Raw genomic sequence first — 22,502 nt, 5'->3', positions numbered from 1 at the left:
TTGCGTCAGGCATGGAAAGCGGAAGCGGAAGGCTGGATGCGTCGGCGGGGCACCTCAGCAACCAGTAGCCATGCGTGGTTTGGAGAAGCCAGGGCCTCGGCCTACAGTGAACTTGTGCGGCTGCGTGAAGCCGACTCTGGAGACAGGTAACTTCCAAGAGAGTGGCGGTGCCGCACTCTGGAGATGCTTAGCGCCAGGCAGCTGACTTCATTGCCAAGACTGGCGTGAAATGCAAGATCTAGAACTGACGTGCGTCATTCTCATACTTACAGCGAAGGCATAGGTCACGTGCTTCGTCGATCACGTGATGTGCCTGGGCGCGCGGGATGACGTAATCTGGCTTGTTCCGCTTTGGTGGAAGATTGGTTTGCCTAGTCTTGGCTCAGTAGCTGAAGCAGCCACTTGAAGCTAGCAGTATTTCCCTTAGGGGGTTCTCCGTGCCATAGAGAGTGGGAAGTGGTGTTAGGCGGGTTAGAAATTAGTAAATGCAATAGGAGAGAAGCATCCTGCCCTGTAAGAATGAGGAGAGAGAAGGGGGAAAGTTTGGGGGGAGAAAATAGTTTTAAATTGGGCCTAGAATTTATTTCTCTTTACTCACACGTCTTCGTGGGGAATATATTAGCTTTAGAAACTAGAAAGCAGTGTAAGAAAATTAAAATAGCCTGCCAGAGAACGCCATTGTCAGTATCTTGGTGTCTACCTTCCATTCTTGTTTCTTTGCATACACACTTGGAAAGTGAGGTACTATGCGACCCCACTGTTTAGTAACTCAAAGAATTTTGAAAAGATCTTAACGGGACAATTCATGTTAGTTTTAACACTTTGTTTTATTATTTTTATAGAGGCAAGCTGTTTTATTATTAATTTTTGTAGAGGCAAGCTCTCACCATGTTGCCCAGGCTGGTCTCAAACTCTTGGGCTTAAGCAGTCCCCCTGCCTCAGCCTCCCTAAGTTTTGGGATTACAGGTGTGATCCACTGCAACTGGCCTAACTCTTTGTTTTAGAGATGTGCTCTAATTTATGGAACCAGCTTCTTGTTACTGAGCATTTAGGTTATTGCCAGTTTGCATTATTCTAAAAGAAACCTCTTGAAGCCGAAATTTTGTGTACATTCTAAAGTTTGAACTTTGTTAAATTTCCTGGAAGTGCTATTATCTGGTGAAATGTGCTAAAAAAAAAAAAAGGTGTTGTACACTGCCAGATTACAAGTCTAATATTTTGACAGGAAAGGAAAACGCAGAAGCAGGGCTCAGAAGTCCACAGTATAGGTTTGGGGAGCTAGAAAATCTAAAGTTTTGGGTAGAACAGGGAGGTGGGAACCTTTGGATTCTGATTGTGAAGAACCTTGATACCAGGCTAAGAAATACAAAGTCTGTTAGCATGAAACATGTAGAGTTTGAAGAGTTGGCGTAACACAGGAAACTCTAGGAGTGTTGAGGATTGGTCTAGAGTATTTTGAGAAGAGAAAGAGCTTGCAGTGGGGAGAGAAAGCATAACAAGGGCAACTTAATAGTCCAGACAGAAATTTTTAGAGCAAGACGGACAAGCCTTGTATACGAAACCCCTCACATGGATTATTTGCTGGCTTTTTACTTATTACCATTAACACAGTTGTAATGTTTAGAAGAGGAGAAAGCCTGAACAGGGATTTTAAAAAGCACTTCTTGTTGGGTGCCTTCATTTTACTGGATGCTTACATAGTTTATTAGTACTCTTACAGCTTTCCAAAGTAGATATTATTATCCTTGTTTTACAGATGAGAAAACAGATTCAGACAGATAAGCTGGCTTTGCCCATGGTCACACAGCTAGTATAGTGGCCCTGTGCTGTTTTTATCCTTTCTCTATTCTGAAACCGGTCCTAATTCTCCCTTGCTCCTTTGAGGAACCACGTCTCCCCATTTCCATGAGGTTCTGGTGCTGGTATTTGGCATATCTGTGCTTGTCTTTATCCCTGCAAAGGCACCTAGCTAGAATGGTTGATTTACTTGTCCTTCTCTGTCAGTGTGCTGGAAACCCTTGAGGATGAGAACCAGTTCTTATTTGTACTCCAGGTTCTTAGCACAGTGCTTACCAAATGATAGGTGTTTACTGTTCTTTTGGGTTTTTGTTGTTTTGAGATAGTCAAGAGGAAGAAGACCAGAATTTTCCTGGGCAAATGGTCTCAGGTCTCTGCTTCAAACAGCATTTATGTTTCATAGCATTATCCCCAGGAGGGCACAGAGAATATATAAATCTGTCCCAGAAGAGTTCACACATACTAAGATGTGGATATTTGATATTTCAAAAGTGGCCCCAAACATTTTAGAGTAGCAGAGTTAGAGGAACTCTTACAAAGTAGCTCTTGAATATACTTTCAGTTCATAGCTAATGCAGTTCATTGTCTTGCTTATGTTCTTTATTTTTTTTATTTTTATTTTTAAGGACGGGGTTTCACCATGTTGATCAGGCTGGTCTTGAACTCCTGACCTCAGGTGATCCGCCCACCTTGGCCTCCAAAGTGCTTGGATTAAAGGCATGAGCTACCACACTTGGCCCTTGTTTATGTTCTTAAGGAGATGCACAAAGAGGATAGAAATAAATCTAATTGGCAGCCACTTATATTTGTCGTATCATATGTGTAATCTGTGAAGAACAGGCATAGACTGATTCAGTGGAGTGGTAAATCAGCTATAATATAAATTCCTAGGTCCCAAATCAAAGAGTCAGGGGCATCTTTGATCTTGTTACTGCTGACAGGACATTTTCCATGATATTGAAGCATGGTGTGAGATTCTCCCCAACCATTAATTCCACTGTAGTAGGAGTTCTTGGTTTGTATCTTTTCTCTAAACTTAGCACAATGTCTGGCAATTGTAGACACTTGGAAAATAGTACTTCTTTTTTCTCTTTTCTTATACTTTTCTTTGTGGAGCAGGGCAAACTCATAGGCAGTGTACCCAGAGTACTAGCCAGAAAATGTTTCTTGAACAAATGAAAACAAGACAGGGATTTTGTGGTTAGGTTAGGAGTCTTTTTTGGGCATTTATCTTCCAGGCATATAGAAGATACACCAGGTCATTTGGCTTCAGTTTTTTCTTTTTTTTTTTTTGAGACGGAGTTTTGCTCTTGTTACCCAGGCTGGAGTGCAATGGCGCGATCTTGGCTCATCACAACCTCCGCCTCCTGAGTTCAGGCAATTCTCCTGCCTCAGCCTCCTGAGTAGCTGGGACTACAGGCATGTGCCACCATGCCCAGCTAATTTTTGTATTTTTAGTAGAGACGGGGTTTCACCATGTTGACCAGGATGGTCTTGATCTCTTGACCTTGTGATCCACCCACCTCAGCCTCCCAGAGTGCTGGGATTATAGGCGTGAGCCACCGTGCCCAGCCAGTTTTTTGATTTTTAAGATGTTTACTGTATCTGTTCCTTAGAAGCATGGATGAGGGTCAAAAAGAAAAAAAAATGCCTATAAACATACTTCAACAAAAATTAAAGTCGTGAAAAACATACAGAGTATGCATGGATCTTAGACTCATCATATTGAGAGAAAAAAAGCAAGTCTGAGAAGACAACAGTTTGATACCAGTTTTTATAGATCTTAAGACAAAAATCAATGAAATACTGTTTAGGCATGCATATACATGTAATAAAATCATATTTCAAAAGGACATGAATGATAAAGACCAAATTCAGGCTTCTGTTTATCTCAGAGGGAAAAGAAGGGTGTGAGATAAAACCTAAAAAGACACAAGTTGGGCTAGGCGTGGTGGCTCATGCCAGTAATCCTAGCACTTTGGGAGACCAAGGTGGGTGGTCAGGAATTCAAGACCAGCCTGACTAACATGGTGAAACCCCATCTCTACTAAAAATACAAAAATTAGCTGGACTTGGTGATGTGTCCCTGTAATCCCAGTTACTCAGGAGGCTGAGGCAGGAGAATCGCCTGAACACAGGAGGCAGAGGTTGTGGTGAGCCGAGATTTTGCCACTGCACTCCAGCCTGGGAAACAGCAAGACTCCATCTCAAAAAAGGAAAAAAAAAACATGTTGTTGGTAATGCTCTAGTTTTTGGGGTGGGTGGTGGGTACATGGGGTTTGATTATAATCTGCTGTATAACTTGTATGTTGTATATAATATTTATATGTGTCAAATAATAGCTTCTAGAAGTGAAAAGAAATGAAAGAATACTTGAGGGACAGCCCCAGACCTATAGTCTTACTTCTTATGCTGGTAGGGTAGATTTAAAGAAGGAGGAAATAAAAGAAAAGTCTGAAATGTCTTTATATTATCTCTCAGAATGGATAATTCTCTCTTGAAATGTGAAAATAAAAAAGTTATCTATAATTTCAAAGTGATAGTCATGGAGACCTTAGACTTTAAATTTATATTAGTGGTATCTGGCCTTTTTTTTTCTTTTGAAATATGTTTTTACTTTAAAAAAATTGTGTTTGTTTTTGTATGTTTTTTTGAGATGGAGTCTTGCTCACCTAGGCTGGAGAGTGGCATGATCTCTGCTCACTGCAACCTCTGCCTCCCAGGGTCAGGCGATTCTCTTACTTCAGTTTTCTGAGTAGCTGGGATCCCAGGTGTGCGCCACCAGGCCTGGCTAACTTTTTTTTAATTTTTGTACTTTTAGTAGACATGGGGTTTCACCATGTTGGCCAGGCTGGTCTTGAACTCCTAACCTCAGGTGACCTGCCACCTTAGCTTCCCAAAGTGCTGAGATTACAGGCGTGAGCCACTGTGTCTGGCCTAATTTGTGTGTGTGTGTGTGTGTGTTTTAAAAAAATTTTTTTTTAAAGATGGGGTTTCACCATGTTGGTCAGGCTGGTCTTGAAATCCGACCTCAGGTGATCTGCCCACCTTGGCCTCCAAAGTGCTTGGATTACAGGCATGAGCCACCATGCCTGGCCTAATTTGTGGTTATTGAAAAAATTTCAAATATTATAGAAATTATAAAGTTAATATAAAGGTAATTTTAAAATCTCACTACCCAGATTAACAACTGTTTAAAAAAATTGGTGAATATTGGCCTGGTGCGATGGCTTACACTTGTAATACCAGCACTTTGGGATGCCAAGGTAAGCAGATCGCTTGAGGTCAGGAGTTTGAGACCAGCCTGGCCAACAAGGTGAAACCCTTTCTATGCAAAAAATTAGCCAGGCATGGTGGTGCGCACCTATAAATCTCAGCTACTCAGGAGACTGAGGCACAAGTGTTGCTTTAGCCTGGGAGGCAGAGATTGCATTGAGCCAAGATCGTATGCCACTGCACTCTAGTGTGGGCAACAGAACGAGACTCTGTCTCAAAAAAGAAAAAACAAACAGATACAAATCTTTCCAGATAGCTTTCCAGACATAACTGTAAATGTTTAAGTAGGTAAATATATAACAAATTCCCATAAGTGGGATTATGTTATACATATTATTTTACTTTTTTGATTTCCGTATTCATTTAGACTAACATAATCTTTTCTTCCATGCACCCTGAATTTTTTGAGTACCTCCTCCCTTGCAGGCAATATACTAGACATTGAGAATGCAGCAATGAACAAGACAGAAAAACTCCTGTCAACATGGAGCTTACATTCTAGAGGGGCAGAAGGCTACTGGACCAAGGCTAACTTGAAATCTACCCTGCCTCTAGATATTTTAGCACTATGAGCTTATAAGCGCCCTTTATTTCTTAAATTAGTTGGTTTCATATGTTCTGTTGCTTTCAATTGAAGAGTTCCTTACTTACGTACAACCAGTGTTTCCTCCTTCACTATTCTCTGCCTTTTTTGTTGTTGTTGTTGTTAATTTTTAGCACACTCTAGAGGATTCTGTGGTGGGACCATTCTCTGCCTTTTATTTCATACTCCAGCCAATCAAAATAGCTTGTTCCCTGCGTATACTATGACATTTCTCATTTGCTTTTGTATACACTGTCGCCTCTGTTAGAAATACCCTCATAGCTCTGGCCAGAGTCACATAACTTAGTTTTGGTAGCATAGAATTTTAATTATGGTCATAGTATGTATTATGAAAATGTCCCCTTCCTTTTATTCTTTCTTTCTTGGACTGTTATTCTTTCTAGTATATCCAAAGGGATATTACTATGTACGTAATGATGTATGTGTATGTAATGATGAGAATACTTACATGTTTTCATGAATACTATAAAAAATCATTTTTATAGTTGTACAACACCAAGATTTTAAAACTGAAACCAATGCATTAGAGAAAACATGTTGTCTTACAATTTGGTTTGAAATTTTGACTAATAATTTCTTACCTAATTTTCTACCATAGGGAATATTTTAACTGAGCCAATTGGCTACTTGGAATCCTGTTTCTCAGCCAAGAATGGTACTCCAAGACAGCCATCCGTTTGTAGCTATTCTCGAGCCTGTTTGAGGATTAGAAAGAGCATCTTTAATAATCCCGAACATTCCCTGATGGGCCTAGAACAGTTTTCGCATGTTTGGTAAGTTGTTTTATAGTTAGATGTAGGACTTGGGGCCAGAACTTGCCCCTAAATCAAGTACCCCAGTTGAAGGCAAGCTTGGAGTCTGCCATCCAGACCACCCTCATCTTTTTGTTGTGTTTTGTTTTTGAGACGGGTCTCACTCTGTCACTCAGGTTGGAGTGCAATATCAGCGCACTGCAACCTTTGCCTCCCAGCCTCAAGGTATCCTCCCACCTCAGCTTCCCGAGTAGCTGGGACCACTGGTATATGGCTAATTCTTTTTTGTATTTTTGGTAGAGATGGGGTTTTACCATGTTGCTCAGGCTGGAATCTTCATCTTCTGCATGGAATTTTTTTTTTTTTGACAAGTGCAATAGTGAGAAGGGAAAAATAGAAAGTTCAATCTGTAACTGACTGTGAACAATCAGTTAACTCACTACCTTCAGACCAGCCTGTTCTATGGAATTTTGTCCTATATTTGTATACATGATTGTCTGTGTCATTTAAACATCCTCAGGGAAGCTTGGGATCCACTGAGGTGGCATGTTCTGTTTGTAGTTGGTTCTAATTGTAATGAACACCTGCTGAGTGAGAATGATAGACCTCCTTGATTCTGCCCCTGGGTCATTATTCTATCCTCTAGACCAGGGGTCAGTAAACTGGCCCATTTTTGTAAGTTAGTCACGCCCATTTGTTTCTGTATTGTTTGTGGCTGCTTTTGTGCTGCAGCAGTGGAGTTGAATAGTCTCTAAAGTGACTGGTTAGCCTGCGTATCCTAAAATACTACTCTCTGACTTTTTACAGAAAAAATGTGCAGGTCCTGCTCTAGATTCACACAGAATTAAGTCTACTCCTAAAAGACAAGACACCGTAGAAATCTGGATACCTTATGTGTTACCTATGTTAGGGCCTGTGTTATACTAGCATTATTTGTTGTCATTTCAAATTCTGTCTGCATTCATTCTTCTTCACCTCAACATCAGCAATCTAAATTGGTCTATTTTTATTGGTAGAGAACTGAAAATTAAGTGTTTATTCTGAAATAGTTTATTTTTCATGTTAGTTTGGGGCAAGAGTGTATTAGAAAGAAAATGTGCATTCTCACCTAATTTGTATTATGATCCTGATTGAATTATAAGTTAAAGACATTGATGATGGAAAAAATGGGTTCAGAAGTATATAAAGAGATTTATCCTTTTCGCTCCCCATTTTTTACCCCCTCCATACCCCAATCACTCATCAGTGATTATTACTCTTAACAGCATGGTGTAGATCCTGCCAGACCTTTTAATGTTTTCTTTTTCAAATATACATAGAAACAAATATATACATACAGAGTAGGTATTTATTTTAAAACAAGTATACTTCACTTAACAGGCTATACCATGGAGAGCTTTCATGGCAGTAGATTTACCTTTTTTTTTTGCTTTATTAGCTGTCTGTTATTACAAAATATAGATGTACCATGCACACTCTTGTTAACGGAGGGCTATGTTGTTGTTATGATAATACCATGACAGACCTTCCCTTAGACATATTTTTGGCCACTTGTGCATTTTTATGAACAGGATATCAGAAGTGGATATGCTGGGCTAGAAGATAAGCATATTTAGAATTTTGGAGAACTACTTCGAAATTATCCTCTAAAATTAACCAATGTATAATTCAATAATATATTCAAATGACCCTTTTCCTACACCCTTCCCAACACAATATGTTAGCAGTTTTTTAACATTTTTGCCTGAGGGTGAAAAAGAGTATTTTCGTTATTTAGTTTAATTTCTAAATTTAGAAATTTCTAAGTATTGGTAAAGCTCAACATCTTTTCTTATGGTGCTTAGCTACTTGACATTTTTTTTGTGAATTACCTATTAATATATTTGTGTTCTTTGCATAGTGTCCTATTAGTAATTTGTAGGAATATGTAGTAATTTGTAGTAATACGTACCACAGATATTAACCCATTGTCCGTTATGTATATAGCAAACATTTTTTCTTAGGCTGACATTTTGTAATACATAAATGTAATGGTTTCATGAGTTCAAATCTGTTAGTTTTTCTTCATAGCTTCTTGGTTTTGTATCTTATTTAGGAAGGTCTGGTAATGCTAAATTAAAAAAAAGAAGGAAGGTCTGATCAAGTTATTCAACATTTCTGAACTTCAATTTCCTCATCCCAAAAATGGGGGATAAATTATATTAATTAAGATTGTTAAAAAGATTGCATGAAACAAGTGTAAAAATGTTTTACTGTACTACCTGGCAAACAGCAGACACTTAGTAAATTTTGTTTATTGGGTACTTGACAAAGGTCTCTTAAGTTCCTGTTGTGCGCCAGTTGTTGTGTTAGGTGCAAAGAATGTGGAGATGAGATTCTGTCTTCCTTTAGGGAGGGGGGATGGTGTTATTTTCTTCCTACCAGATTACAATTTAATACTGTTTAAAAAATGATTTCTGTTAATTTGTGGGAGATTGCATTTTTTCCCCATCAGATCATCATGATAAAATAACTTGTGCTCTTTTCTTATTCCATGGTTTGGTTTGTTTTCAATAGGATTTTGTTTGTTTTTCACAAGAATGGTCATTTGAGCTGTAAGGCAAAAGTGCAGCCTCCTAGGCTGAATGGTGCCAAGACTGGAGTTTTTTCCACAAGGAGCCCTCATCGCCCCAATGCAATAGGACTGACTCTGGCCAAGCTGGAAAAGGTAGAAGGTATCCATTTCATTTCTACTTTTACCTTTTTCCTTACCCAGAAAAGTCTTATAAAATAAACACAGCATTTACTACTGCTGTTTCTTCACATGAGTACCAATGACTTTAACTCCTGAGAACCACAAGACGTTGAAGAAAATACAGTGATTAAAAGAATGTTAGCATTGAAAAATGTTGAAATAAACTCTCATAGGATGCTTAGAGTTTGTTTATATTATTACATATATCCCAAACTAGTAAATTATTTAGAAATAACACAAAGATTTCATAATCATTAAATTAGTAACCAAAGTTTCTCTTGACTTGGAATGTAATAAATACAAAATGATTTAAAATAATTTTTCAGTTTAACCCAGAATAACTCATTGTACATGCACATATGAAAAACACATAGACTTGTGGTATATTATTCTTTCCTTGTAGTCATAGGGAAATAGATATCATGGCTGCAGTGCAGATGTCAACTGTACAATGTGGCAGGAGTCTGGGATGAATCACACTACAAGAACAAACATTGGTCAGATTATAGAAGTTTTAAACTAACTGGTTTTAACTGTGTGTTCATATATAACCTAGTTACACATTTATGGAAAGCATTCCATTCTTGAATCACTCTGACCTAATAGATGCATTTGTTAGAGAGGCAGAAGATGAAATGGCAGGTAAACTGAGGAGTCAGGAGACCATTCCAGGCTTCAGCCTACTGGTTGTGAAGTGGGCAAACGAGAAGGACCTACTTTCTCTGTGATTCAACAGGGTATTTTGAGACTTGTAAGACAAAAGTTCTAAAACTGCTTTCCAGGCTATTGGGTACTAGATAGATGAGAGCAGTTATCTTGCTTGTTCTTTCCCAGAACTTGAACTCCTTCACTGGATTGTACTCAACTAGGCCTTAGGTAGTTGTCCCAGAAAAATTCAGTACCTGATCCACCTTGAATTTTATCAATTTGTAATGGCTAACCAATTTGGGTAGCAAGTACTAGAATATTTTATGATTATTCATGTAACTCACATATTTTCTTTTTTTTTTTTGAGACAGAGTTCCGCTCTTGTTACCCAGGCTGGAGTGCAATGGCACAATCTCGGCTCACCGCAGCCTCCGCCTCCCGGGTTCAGGCAATTCTCCTGCCTCATCCTCCTGAGTAGCTGGGATTACAGGCACATGCCACCATGCCCAGCTAATTTTTTTTGTATTTTTAGTAGAGACGAGGTTTCACCATGTTGACCAGGATGGTCTCGATCTCTTGACCTCGTGGTCCACCCGCCTCGGCCTCCTAAAGTTCTGGGATTACAGGCTTGAGCCACCATGCCTGGCCCTCACACATATTTTCTAGCACTGAATATGTGCCAGACATTGTCCTAGGTGCTTGAGCTATAGGGGTAAACAAATCAGATAAAAATAAAAATCTGTGTTCTCAAGAACTTAAGTTTCAATGGGGGATGTTAAGTCAGAAAGGTTAAAAGGCAAACACAGTAGCACTGTAGACATTACTATATAAGCTTTATGGTAGCTAGTGTTTGTGCAGTGCTTTACAGTTAGTGTTCACATACCTTAAATCTCCCAGTGGCTTTGATAAAGTAGCAATTCCCATCTCATAGATGAGGAAACTGGGGCTCTTTAATGTTAGATAATCTGTCTAATAGCATCCAGCCAGGTGGTCGTCTGGCTCTAAATCTCTTGAACTCTTACTTATGCTACAGTGCCTTTCTTTTTCCTACAGATATTGTTAGGCATAATTCATCATCTAGCAAATCCAGAATCATCTTTCCAGAGCTCCAGGCTCATTCATAATAAACATGTTTCAGAAATCAGGGTCCTGCATTAGTTACATTTTTCTTAAATGGAGACGGAATCAAATGTGACTGCATGCAGGTTTTCTGTTCTCATTTGGCTTATTTTCCAAGAGTCAGGTTAGTAGATGACTATTTGTAGCAGGAACTGGACAGCATCTGTCCAGTGGGATGACTGGAGTCTTGTTTTTAGTATTGGTAATGCTGACTTATGTGCTACTTAATCGTTTGAGTCTTCATGGATGTATTAGATTTCTATTGTTATGTAACAAATTACCACAAAATCATCAGTTTAAACAACATACATTTATTATGTGTTTGAAACATTATTATGTACCTGTGGGTCAGAAGGACAGGCACAGCATAACTCAGTCATCTGCCTAGGGTCTCACTAGATTGCAGTTAAGTTGTCAACTGAGATGAGTTCTTATCTGGAGGCTTGACCATGGAAGCATCTGCTTCAAGGGTACCCAGACTGTTGGCCACATTGATTTCCTTGCCATTGTAGGACTGGGGGCTTCAGATTCTTGCTGTTTGTTGGCTGGAGGCTACCCTCAGCTCCTAAAGGCTGTTTGCAGTTTCTTGCTATATGGGCTCCCAGCATGCCTGCCTACTTCAGCAAACCCTCAAGGAGAGTCCCTCGAGTCAGTCTTCTAGTCAGCAGCAGTGCTTATGAAAAGCATAGTCACTGGAGGGACATCACACCTCTTTTGCCATATTCTGTTGGTCAGAAGCCAGTCACTCAAGGGGAAGGATTATATAAGGGCATGAACTTCAGGAGTTAAGGGGTCACAGGACCACCTTTGGATCTGTTTGCCACAGTAGAAACCCTCATTGGTCCCACAGAGATAGATTGAGTACTACTGTGTCTCTGGAACAGAAGCACCCGTGATACAAAGATTAGTTGGCCCCAGCCTGTGTTAAGGGGCCTGCCTGCTGTCTAGGGACAAAGACTCTAAGCAGGTTACTGCCTGACCATGGGGAAAGGGCTCTAGCAGAGGCTTGTGCACAGACTTTTCTATGGGGACTATAGGAATGAATGCTGTTGTCTGAAGCAGCCAGAAAGGCTTTGTAAAAGATGTGTGCTTTGAGGGCCTCAACGAGCAAATAGGTGTTTGATAGGTAGAGTAGAGGATGGGCTTCCAGGTGGAAAGAAGGATGTGTGTTGGTAACAGGTCTATGTGAGAGAATTGTGAGTAAGCGCAGTGAGGCATAAGCAGACAGTGTTAGAGGATTCTGGGGTATGATTGTATTCTCTAAGTGTTTGCACTGTTCTTCATTTTTCACATTTTTATGTCATAGGTGGAGCTATATACCTTTCTGGAATTGACATGATACATGGCACACCCATACTAGACATCAAGCCCTACATAGCTGAGTATGACTCACCACAAAATGTGATGGAGCCTTTAGCAGATTTTAATTTACAGAATAACCAACATAAACCAAAAACTGTGTCCCAGTCTGACAGCAAGACTGACAGCTGTGACCAGCGACAGCTTTCAGGGTGTGATGAGCCACAGCCCCACCATGGCACTAAGGAGAAACCTAAATGTCCTGAAGACAGAACTTCAGAAGAAAACTGCCTGACGTACAGTGACACAGCACAAAGTCAGCAAGCATTCCCTATGCACAGGGAGATCACAGCGGATTTTGGTTTGGAATCAAGAAGTGATCAGAGTTCCAGCGTGGCAGAAGAGCAAATTGGCCCATATTGCCCGGAGAAGAGCTTTTTAGAGGAAGGTACAGATAAGAAGCTAGAAAGAGTGGAAGGAGCAGCAGTCTTGCAAGGAAGCAGGGTGGAGACACAGCCCAGGGCCCCTCACTACCCTGCTGGAAGGGCTGATGGAGCTCCCCACAGCATGGTTCCTGCCTGGGTGAGAGAGGCCCCTGTGGCCACTTTAGAAGTGCGGTTTACTCCTCATGCTGAGATGGACCTAGTGCGGCTCAGTTCACAAGGTGAACCAGGTATCTTCAGTTTCTTCATTCTGAATGAGAGATGAACTTTTACTCTGAGATTTAGCCAAGTTTGGTATTTCTGAGGTCAGTTATATGGAGTGTTTTTCAGTATGACTGGTTTTTAGGAAACAGGTATAAAATAATATTTTTGCAGCACCATCATATGATAACTTTTGTTGGACAACTGTGTGGTCAGTACAGTTAGTTCCAGGCTGTCAGTAAAGCATTGGCAGGGGGTGGCTGCTGCCTCACAGTGTGGCACATGACTTTCAGCCCCTTGTCTACTTGTTACAGTAGTTCTTAGAGTCTTCAAATATCATTGAGAAGCTAAACTGTACTTGTTTTATACTTAAGTACATAAAGTTTTCTCATTTGTTTTACTGTCTGACTACAGAAATGTTATATTGTATTCTGACAGTCAGGTAGCCCATAGCTCAGCCTCTGGCACAGAGGACTCCAGGAGTGCAGGAATTGCCCCAACAAAGTCCCACTGCTAGAGGCATACACTTTCCTGCAGAAGAGAGGCCACAGGGCTCTTATGTGGAGGCTGTTTACTTTAACACATGGTTCTTAACAAATGTTATCTGGTTTCCCTAGCCCACAGCAGATCCCAAGCAGCAGCCTAGAATGAAGGAAGGGGCTGTTAATATGTGAATACATTGCACTCCAGCCTGGGTAACAAGAGCGAAACTCCATCTCTAAAAAAAAAAAAAAAATGTAGATATGGTGATACCAGTAAAAAGTAACTAGTTGCAGTCTGGGCCTGGTGGCTCACTCATGTAATCCCAGCACTTTGGGAGGCCGAGGAGGGTGCTTCACTTGAGGCCAAGAGTTCGAGACCAGCCTGGCCAATATGAGGAAACCCTATCGCTATTACAAATACAAAAAATTAGCCAGGCGTGGTGGCAGGAGCCTATAATCCCAGCTACTGGAGAGGCTGAGGCAGGAGAATCGCTTGAACCTGGGAGGCAGAGGTTATAGTGAGCCAAGATGGTGCCACTGCACTCCAGCCTGGGTGACAGAGTGAGACTCCATCAAGAAGAAGCTGCTAGTTTCCAAGGAGATGTCAGATTGCAAAAAGCTGTTCTTTGTGTTACAACTCAGTAAAGAGCTAGTATAGCCATATAAACAGGGCAGTTCATTTATTCATTCTACAGCTGTTACTGAGCTTCATCTAGGTACCAGACATTGGACTAGGTTCTTGGAATACATCACTGAACAAAACAGATTTAAAAAACCTCTGCTCTCATGCAGTTTGCATTGTAATGGGGAGGAGAGACAAACTAAAAGCATAATAAGCCATCAAGTTATTATACCAAACATATTCAACATTATATAATACTAAAAGTGATAAGAGTTTTGGAAAAATTTAAAAGAGAATACAGGAGGATTGGGGTGTTACTATTTTTATTTTTGAGACAGGGTCTCACTCTGTCACTGAGGCTGGAGTGCAGTGGCAAGAACATGGCTTACTGCAGCCTCAACCTCCTGGGCTCAAGCAATCCTCTTACCTCAGTCTTCAGAGTAGCTGGGACTATAGGGGTGCACCACCACACCTGGCTAATATTTTGATTTTTTTGTAGAGACGGGGCCTCATTTTGTTGCCCAGGCTTTTCTTGAACTCTTGGGCTCAGGGGATCCTCTGTCTCAGTCTCCCAAAATGCAGGGATTACAGGTGTAAGCCACTGTACCTAGCCTGTTGCAACTTTAAATAGGTGGTCCAAATGGACTTCACTGAGAAGACATATATGAGCAAAGGTCAAAGAGGTGAAGACAAGAGCCAGCCTGTCCACTGAAAGGACATGCTGGCCTGAGGGACAGCGAGTGCACAGCCTCAAGGTGGAGGGTTCATGGTACGTTTGAGGTTACGTGGCCAGAGTGGACTGAGGAGGGCTGAGTGGAAGGATATGAGGTCAAAAAGGTACTAGAAAAGGGACGAGGTCACCTAAGAATTTTATAAGCCATTGTAAGGACTTGAGTTTTGCTCTTGAGAGCAGTGAAAGGCAGAGGAACTTGATGTCTGTATTCTCAGAGAGCAGGAGACCATGTCCGGGTTTAGATCACTACCTGGGTGATTTCTGGGTTGTCATACCTCAGTGACATGCACAGGCAAGCTGGAATTCCTTATTGAAGACTTTCATTCCATATCCAGAAAATAAAGGCTTACACGACACTAGATTTTCCCCTGCTTTACAAGCAGGGAGAGAATGAAGAGGCTGGTTGGGTATTTGGCTTTGATATTCCAAACTGAAGGAAGTTCTTATGATGGGAAAAAGAAGTCTAAAAGTTGGTGTTAGAGACACATGACATCTGACTCTGAGATTTCCCCATTTCTTCCTGTCAGAGCCTCAGCCAGCCCTTACTGTTGCCTTTTGCAAAGGAAAAGCCACACCTCTTCCTCTGGATGGAGGCAGCCACCTGCCAGGGCCCAAGCACTGGTTTTAGTCCCAGCATGCCAACCTCAGCAGGGTGCCATATGCAGGGCACCCCCTGCACCTCTGGGTGAGGCAGTCTTATGGTCACAAGTGGCGATGTCACTTGAGGGTTGTGCTTCTCATTTGTTCTTTAAGCCTTTATTTATTTTATTATTATTTTTTGAGACACAGCCTCCCTCTGTGCCCAGGCTGGAGTGCAGTGATGCGATCTCAGCTCACTGCAACCTGTGCCTCCTGGGTTCAAGTGATTCTCCTGCCTCATCCTCCCGAGTAGCTGGGACTACAGGCCTGTGCCACCACACCAACTGATTTTTGTATTTTTAGTAGAAACAGGGTTTCACCATATTAGCCAGGATGGTCTCGATCTACTGACCTCATGATCCACCCGCCTTGGCCTCCGAAAGTGCTGGGATTACAAACGTGAGCTACCGTGCCCGCCTAAGGCTTTACTTTTAAACAAAGCTTTTTATTTAAAATTGATCTCTTTATTTTAAAAAGTTCTGTTAATGGAGATTGTATCATCACTGTATACAGTTGATGGGAGGAGGATGATCGGTTGTTAAAGGATTTTGTGGTGGAACAAAACAGTTCTGCCTCCTAGCCACTTTATGTTTACACTTACCTCTTGTCCCATGGTTATTGTCGAATGCAACCTATTAATGGAAGGTTCTGTTTTTCTAACTGCAGTGCAGTATGTGTCAGGTGTTTGAAGTATGCCTTATTGATTTAAAAAATGATTAAAATGAGAAATTAGGCAGTGTAACTAGAAAATGGGAACTGATTGATCGAAAACAGCAAAATGCAGAGCCATTGCAGAAATAAGAAATGACTTCAGGAAATTCTGAGTCTAGAAGAGGGTAAAGGTGTTGAAATGGGAGGAGGTTTGGTGCTGGAGTAAAGGTGTGGGCAGAGTGCTGTGGGCATTCTGAGAGGAGAATCCTGACTTGGGTCGGGAGGGTGTGTGGGAGGAAACAGTGCTTGAGCTTCACTTGGCAGTATGAGTAGGCAGGGAATTGGGGGAAGGCACCCATGCCTGATGAACAGCCAAGCAGAGGCTGGAGCCTCTACCAGAAATGCCGTCAGAGTGTGATGAGCTTCTCATTTCTGAGTGGCCTTTGGAGCCATTTTCTATGAGCCATGCAGTAAAGGAAACTTACTGCCATATAATTGATTTTCTTGTTTGTTTGAGATAGAGTCTCGCTCTGTTGCCCAGGCTGCAGTGCAGTGGCGCGATCTTGGCTCACTGCAACCTCTGCCTCTCATGTTCTGGTGATTTTCCTGCCTCAACCTACTGAGTAGCTGGGATTGCTGGTGTGTGCTACCATGCCCGACTAATTTTTTTTTTTTTTTTTTTTTTTTGTATTTTTAGTAGAAATGGGGTTTCACCATGTTGGTCAGGCTGGTCTTGAACTCCTGACCTCGTGATCCGCCTGCCTCAGCCTCCCAAAGTACTGGGATTACAGGTGTGAGCCACCGTGTCCAGACCATGTAATTGATTTTTGACTAAAAATTGTACTTCGTGGCTTTATTTACCCAACGTGCTTATTAGATATAGCCCACAGTGATTTTTGGCTGCTTATAGAAATCAAATCCACTCCAAGGGATAAATACCTACCGCCACCACAGATGATATTTTGAGTCGGGGCAGCGTTTTTAAAGTCTATACCTTCCTGGAAGGGGCTGGCCTTCATCTGGTTGTATGTGATGTTTAAAAACTAGGTTGCAGTTACTTTTCAAATTTATGTTTTATACATACTGTATTTTTAAAAATTAAAATACATTAAAAATCCTACAAACTTAGGAAGTTTTGCTGTTCCTTAGGGACACGGATGTAAGAGAGTCCCAAAACAAAGGGAAGGGACGTTACTGGTAACTGTGAAGCTGTGATACCAGCTTTCTGGTGCAGCCTTTCTTGCCTGTAGCTGGTGTTCTGGGTGTGTGTGGGTTCTCTTTCTTGTGGCTTTCTGAGGATGCTGGGACTGTCATGAATTTCCTTGTCTCTGTTCTGAGAAGAAAATGACAAGGAATGAAAGTCTACATTGAGTATAGAAAAGTGACATTTTGGATGTCAGGAAAGTGTCATTTTGGTTGACAGAAAATGAAAGCTCACCTCTTCTAGTTAGGAGACTAAGGAAAAATGCTACCATGATTTTTCTGTTCAGTAGAATGAAAGTTTGGGGTGTACAAGTTAAGCCTAATGACAATAAAGACCTCTTAAAGGTGACAGTCTCTGTAATGATCAAATCGATTTCCAAACCCTGTCCATGTTAAGTGATCTTTAAGGAACCAACCAAAGTCCACACTGAAGTTTGTTGTTGTAAAATTTGACTTGCACGATACTGCTCATTGTGTTCTTTTCATTGCAGATGTTGGTCAGGCATCATTTAAATATTTTCAGTCAGCTGAGGAAGCAAAGCGTGCCATCGAGGCTGTGCTGTCAGCGGACCCTCGGTCTGTGTACCGCCGGAAGCTTTGCCAGGACCGCCTTTTCTACTTTACAGTAGACATAGCGCATGTCACTTGCTGGTTTGGTGATGGCTTTGCAGAGGTACTGAGGATCAAGCCGGCTTCTGAGCCTGTTTATATGACTGAGCCTGTGGGGTCCTTGGTGTCTCTAGGGTCTTAAGGAGCCTCTGTCATGTCTTTAAGATAGCATCATTGATCTTTGGTTGTGGCTTTTGGATTTTCTGAAGAAGCTAATGTACCGAGAAGCAACACTTTGTGATCTCACTGCTTTCATTTATTTGGACTGTTCAAAATGTTTATTTGAAAAAATGCATACTTTAATAAACTTAGCTAAGAGATAGAAAATACAGAGAAATCACCGAATGCTTTTTGATCTGTCGATATTAAAGAATCCAAAGGTCTTGAAAATTTCTGAAAGAAGCTGTTCTTGGTGTATTTGGTAAAATTAGGCAAAGGTCATTCCAGCAGAAACTTTGAAGTTGAGGGGATCTGTTCAACAATTCCTATTTGTTTTCCTGTCTGTCTGGAAAAGCCTGACCTTTCTATTTTATTCCAAATCCAACCTATATCTTAGGAAACTAACAAATCAAAAACAAGTAGTTAAGAGATAGTTTTCAAGATTAAACTTCTGTATTTCAGAGACTTTGTGACATACATACATATGTATATATGCATATTTAATACTGATTCTACAATAGAGACTCTCTGAGATTTCTTTGGCTGTCTTTGTATCAAAAAAGGAAACCACCTCCAGAAGTTCAAGAAAATAATTACTGTTTTTTAATATACTCACTCTGTGGCTATTTATTGAGAAGCTACTATGGATTAGGTTTTGGTGATAAAATGAGATGAACAAGATTGTAGTTCTTGTTGCAAGTCATGGTTAGTGGAAGAATTAAGACATAAACAAATTACTGTATTACAGTGTGAGAAATACGGTAATTATATGTGGTTCCTCTGTAGTACCACATAGGAAGCAGTTGTAAGAATGTATTGCCTATAGGTGATTTTAATGATGTGAACCCAGATAACTGAGGATTTATGATCAACATAACCAAATTAGACACCTGTCAACATGATACATACTTTCCTAATCATGATTGTAAATCTTAATAGCTGATTGAAATGAGCTGATTGGAATAGTCTTGAATAGTTTTGAAATGAGCCCTACTGCCTGTGGATACTTGCGCAGAGTCATTTATGGCTGATGACACTGTACTCCTAAACCAAACTGGTTTGTAGTTGTCTTTAATGTTCTTAGAATTTCTTGGGGAAGTATCTTTAATTTGATTTTTGATTTTTTTTTTTTTAAAGATGAGGGTCTCTTGTGCCCAGACTGGAATGCAGTGGCCTGATTATAGCTCACTGCAGCCTTAACCTTCCAGGCTCAAGGGATCCTCCCACCTCAGCCTCCTGAGTAGCTGAGTCTACAGGCTCATGCCGTCAGCCCCACTATTTTTAATTTTTGTTTTGTAGAGACAAGGGTCTTGCCTTGTTACCTAGGCTGGTCTTGAACTCCTGGCATCAAGCAACCCTCCCTCCTCAGCCTCCCAAAGTGCTGGGATTACAGGCATGAGCCACTGTGCCTGGGCTAATTTGATTTTTTTTTTAGCTTTTGATTTTGAAATCATAAGTTCACGGGAAATTGCAGAAATAGTAGAGGTCCCATTTACCCTTCACCCAGCTTTTCATTTAACTTCTTCTGGTGGTTCCATCTTACATAACTATAGTAAATGCTAAAGATAGGAAGTTGACACTGGTACAGCCTATACTTTAGTTTTATTTTGTTCTCTTTTCTTTTGAAAAGTTGTTTTGAAGCTAATTCAGGGCTTGAAGCCCAAAATGTTGTTTAATATGTTAATAATGACTCTGGGGGATGGTAACCAGCCACCAGCCTGATAACAAGAAGACTATTAAGTTGTTTGGGGTTTTATTATACAGTTTCAGGATTTTAGAGCTAAGAAGGATTTTAGGCCAGGTGTGGTGGCTCATGCCTGTAATCCGCACTTTGGGAGGCTGAGGCAGGTGGATCATTTGAGGTCGGGAGTTTGTGATCAGCCTGGACAACATGGTGAAACCTCGCCTCTACTTAAACTACAAAAATCAGCTGGATGGTAATGGCCTGCACCTGTAATCCCTACTTTGGAGGCTGAGGCAGGAGAATTGCTTGAACTCGGGAGGCAGAGGTCGCAGTAAGCTGAGATCGTGCCACTGCATTTCAATCTGGGTGACAGTGTGAGACCCTGTCTCAAAAAAATAAAAAGCGTGTTAAATATAATCTGGCTCAGTCTTCTTCCTGTTCCTAAGTCTCTTTGGTGTTCCCCGTATTTGGCCTCTCCAGTCCCTGGCTGAACACCCTCAGAGATGAGGTATTCACCCCTGACCTGTACAGCTTATTCTTTGTGGGCAATGCTCATTATTAAAATGTTCTTTCTGAACGTGAGCTCCACTCTCTCTTCTGACAGCTCTGCCCACTAGTGATGCCACACGGTGAGACTGGTTGACCTCCCAAGGTAGCCTATCAGGCCACCCCTTGGTCTTCCCTAGGCTGAGCACCCCTGTTTTCTTCAGCTGTTTCTTATAACGTAATCTGAAGCCTCTTCCAACCTCTAGTCCTTCTTGAGTCCCCATATGAGCATTTGTCTCTGTGGGTGCAAATTTAAGTGTCCTTTGTAAGGAAATGTACATCTCTAGTTGGGGAACTTCCATCTCTTAGATTGAGAAATAGAAGCACAGATTTAGAACAAGCTGTTTCTTTATGTCTTGGAAACTTTTCATTTATCCATCCAAGCTTTTTTTTTTTAAAGCCTTTGATAGCAGGCCACCATCCAAGCTTATTTCCACTAACCTAGAGAATTAAACATACCTGATTTGTAGCACAAAATAAGTAAAAGGTAAAAGTTCTCTCCAACCTTCCATCAAGTGGTTTAAAAACTGTCATTGATTTTATGTCCGGAATTGAAGTTGTTTTGGTGCATGTGTGCATCATACACACACACGCACACAGATATACACTAATCCTAAAAGTGAGATGGAGATGAGCAGCAAGAAAACTCACAAGTGCCATAAGTATAACTATCAAAAATAGTGTTACAGCTTTAGAGTCCTTTTGTGTTCTGTTTGTATCAAAATCACATTTAGGAGGTTCTTTATAGGTGGGAGGGGAATACATCAAGAGGAAGAGGTTGCCTGATTCTTGGTCCCTTAGATTATGAAGACTCTTTGGCCAGAGTTTTGGAAAAGGGATTATGTCAACAAGTAAACGTATGGTTTCAGGACTGCCTTAGAAACCCTTTCAAAAGAAGAAAGAAAAGTTCTCTGCTAGGCATTAAGGGCACCCACCTTAATATTTAGCCTTTGCCTTTTGGTTCCTGTAGGGGGAGCCCTTGATAGCAGGTTTTTCCCCTTCCACGCTGGCTTGGAGGAAAACTCCAGGAGTTCAAGCTGTTTAGGTAATTTTGGCGTTTGGCCCACCTGCCCCGGCATTGAAGAACAGTAATTTGTACAAGCAATGCTGACTGATGCTTGTCAGTCACATGTGAGAAGAGATTAGGAAGATGAGTGACATGTATTGATTTTTTTAAAACTGTAAGCTTGGCTTCAGGGGTGGGATTGATTATGTGGATCTGTGCACTACCAGGTACACTCGTTAGCTAAGCCCATGAACACACACGGACAAGGCACAGACTGTGTTTCTGTTTGTGACTTTTTTCTTGGAAAGAAGAAAATGAAGTTGACGTGAATCCATCTCTTATATAATCTCTTATAATCCGTCTCAGAGAAAGCAGGGGAAGACTCAATAAAAGTAAAAGTCTGCATAACTGAATTTTTATCATGTCCTTGTAACTGGGCTATGCACTTTTTGTACATTGGCTGGAGGTTAAGTAATGTGCTCAAACTGGCCAGCTGGTCAGCCGCACTGCTAGGATTCCAACCCACCAGCCTGGCCCAACTCCGCTTTCTTCCCAGCCTGGCTCTACCGCCTTCCTCAGTACAGAAGTGGGTGCTTAGCAAACCATACTGGTTTATTGGAAGGTCAGCAGTTCCATATGCTTCAATACAGGACACTTTGGCAGAGTGAAGTCATGGAAATCCAACCACTCATGAAGAATGCACAGAGGAGTAGGGGCAGAAATGCCCATTTCCACAGGATCTGGATGGACCCTCTTGGGAAGCAGGATGGGAAATGTGAACAGCACCGGACTTGGCCTCAGAACTTCAAGCACTTGCTGCCCTGCCATGGGCTAGCTCATGAACTCAGGCAAGCCGCTGCACCCTGCCTCCAGCTCTGTGACCTTACAGAGTTGTTGCAAGGATAATGCTTGGGAAAGTATCGTCAGAACTCTTCAATAGCCTGTAAACCTAGGTAATATTTTTATTGTGCTTCTCTTCATTGATAGCCTTTCTCTACCACTGTGTTCTGGCTTACCTGGCTAGATAAGCCGAGTTCAAGGGGATCTAAGGGGTCCCTAAAATTCAATGGATGGATGGTTTGTTTTTTTGTTTTGGTTTTGGTTTTTGAGGCAGTCTTGCTCTCTTGCCCAGGCTGGAGTGTAGTAGTGAAATCGTGGCTCACTGCAGCCCTGTCCTCCTGGGCTCAAGTGACCATCCTGCTTCAGCCTCCTGAGTAACTGGAACCACAGGTGCTTGCCACCATACCCAGCTATTTGTTTGTTTGTTTGTTTGTTTTTGAGACAGTCTCTCTCTG

At 41.3% G+C, this 22,502-nt stretch overlaps 1 protein-coding gene across 6 annotated transcripts; it reads left to right on the top strand.

Annotated features, from left to right (window-relative positions):
- Positions 1 to 63: 63 nt before the first annotated feature.
- On the top strand, positions 64 to 20,072 carry TRMO (tRNA methyltransferase O). Of its 6 annotated transcripts, none has more exons than XM_078373035.1 (5): positions 64 to 146; positions 6,276 to 6,450; positions 8,986 to 9,136; positions 12,237 to 12,902; positions 17,695 to 20,072. In XM_078373035.1, the coding sequence occupies exons 4-5, from the start codon at positions 12,266 to 12,268 to the stop codon at positions 17,952 to 17,954; spliced, it is 897 nt and encodes a 298-aa protein (XP_078229161.1). In that variant the 5' UTR covers positions 64 to 146; positions 6,276 to 6,450; positions 8,986 to 9,136; positions 12,237 to 12,265; the 3' UTR covers positions 17,955 to 20,072. The 6 variants fall into 6 exon arrangements, with proteins under 6 accessions (XP_078229161.1, XP_008998172.3, XP_054114113.1 ...); XM_008999924.5 differs by having other exon boundaries at positions 8,986 to 9,143; XM_054258138.2 differs by lacking the exon at positions 6,276 to 6,450.
- Positions 20,073 to 22,502: the final 2,430 nt, after the last annotated feature.

Source organism: Callithrix jacchus, chromosome 1, assembly GCF_049354715.1.
Source record: "Callithrix jacchus isolate 240 chromosome 1, calJac240_pri, whole genome shotgun sequence".
In the NCBI taxonomy this organism is placed as follows: domain Eukaryota; kingdom Metazoa; phylum Chordata; class Mammalia; order Primates; family Cebidae; genus Callithrix; species Callithrix jacchus.
The sequence above is the reverse complement of the archived record's forward strand: the minus strand, read 5'-3'. Positions and strand labels throughout refer to the sequence as shown.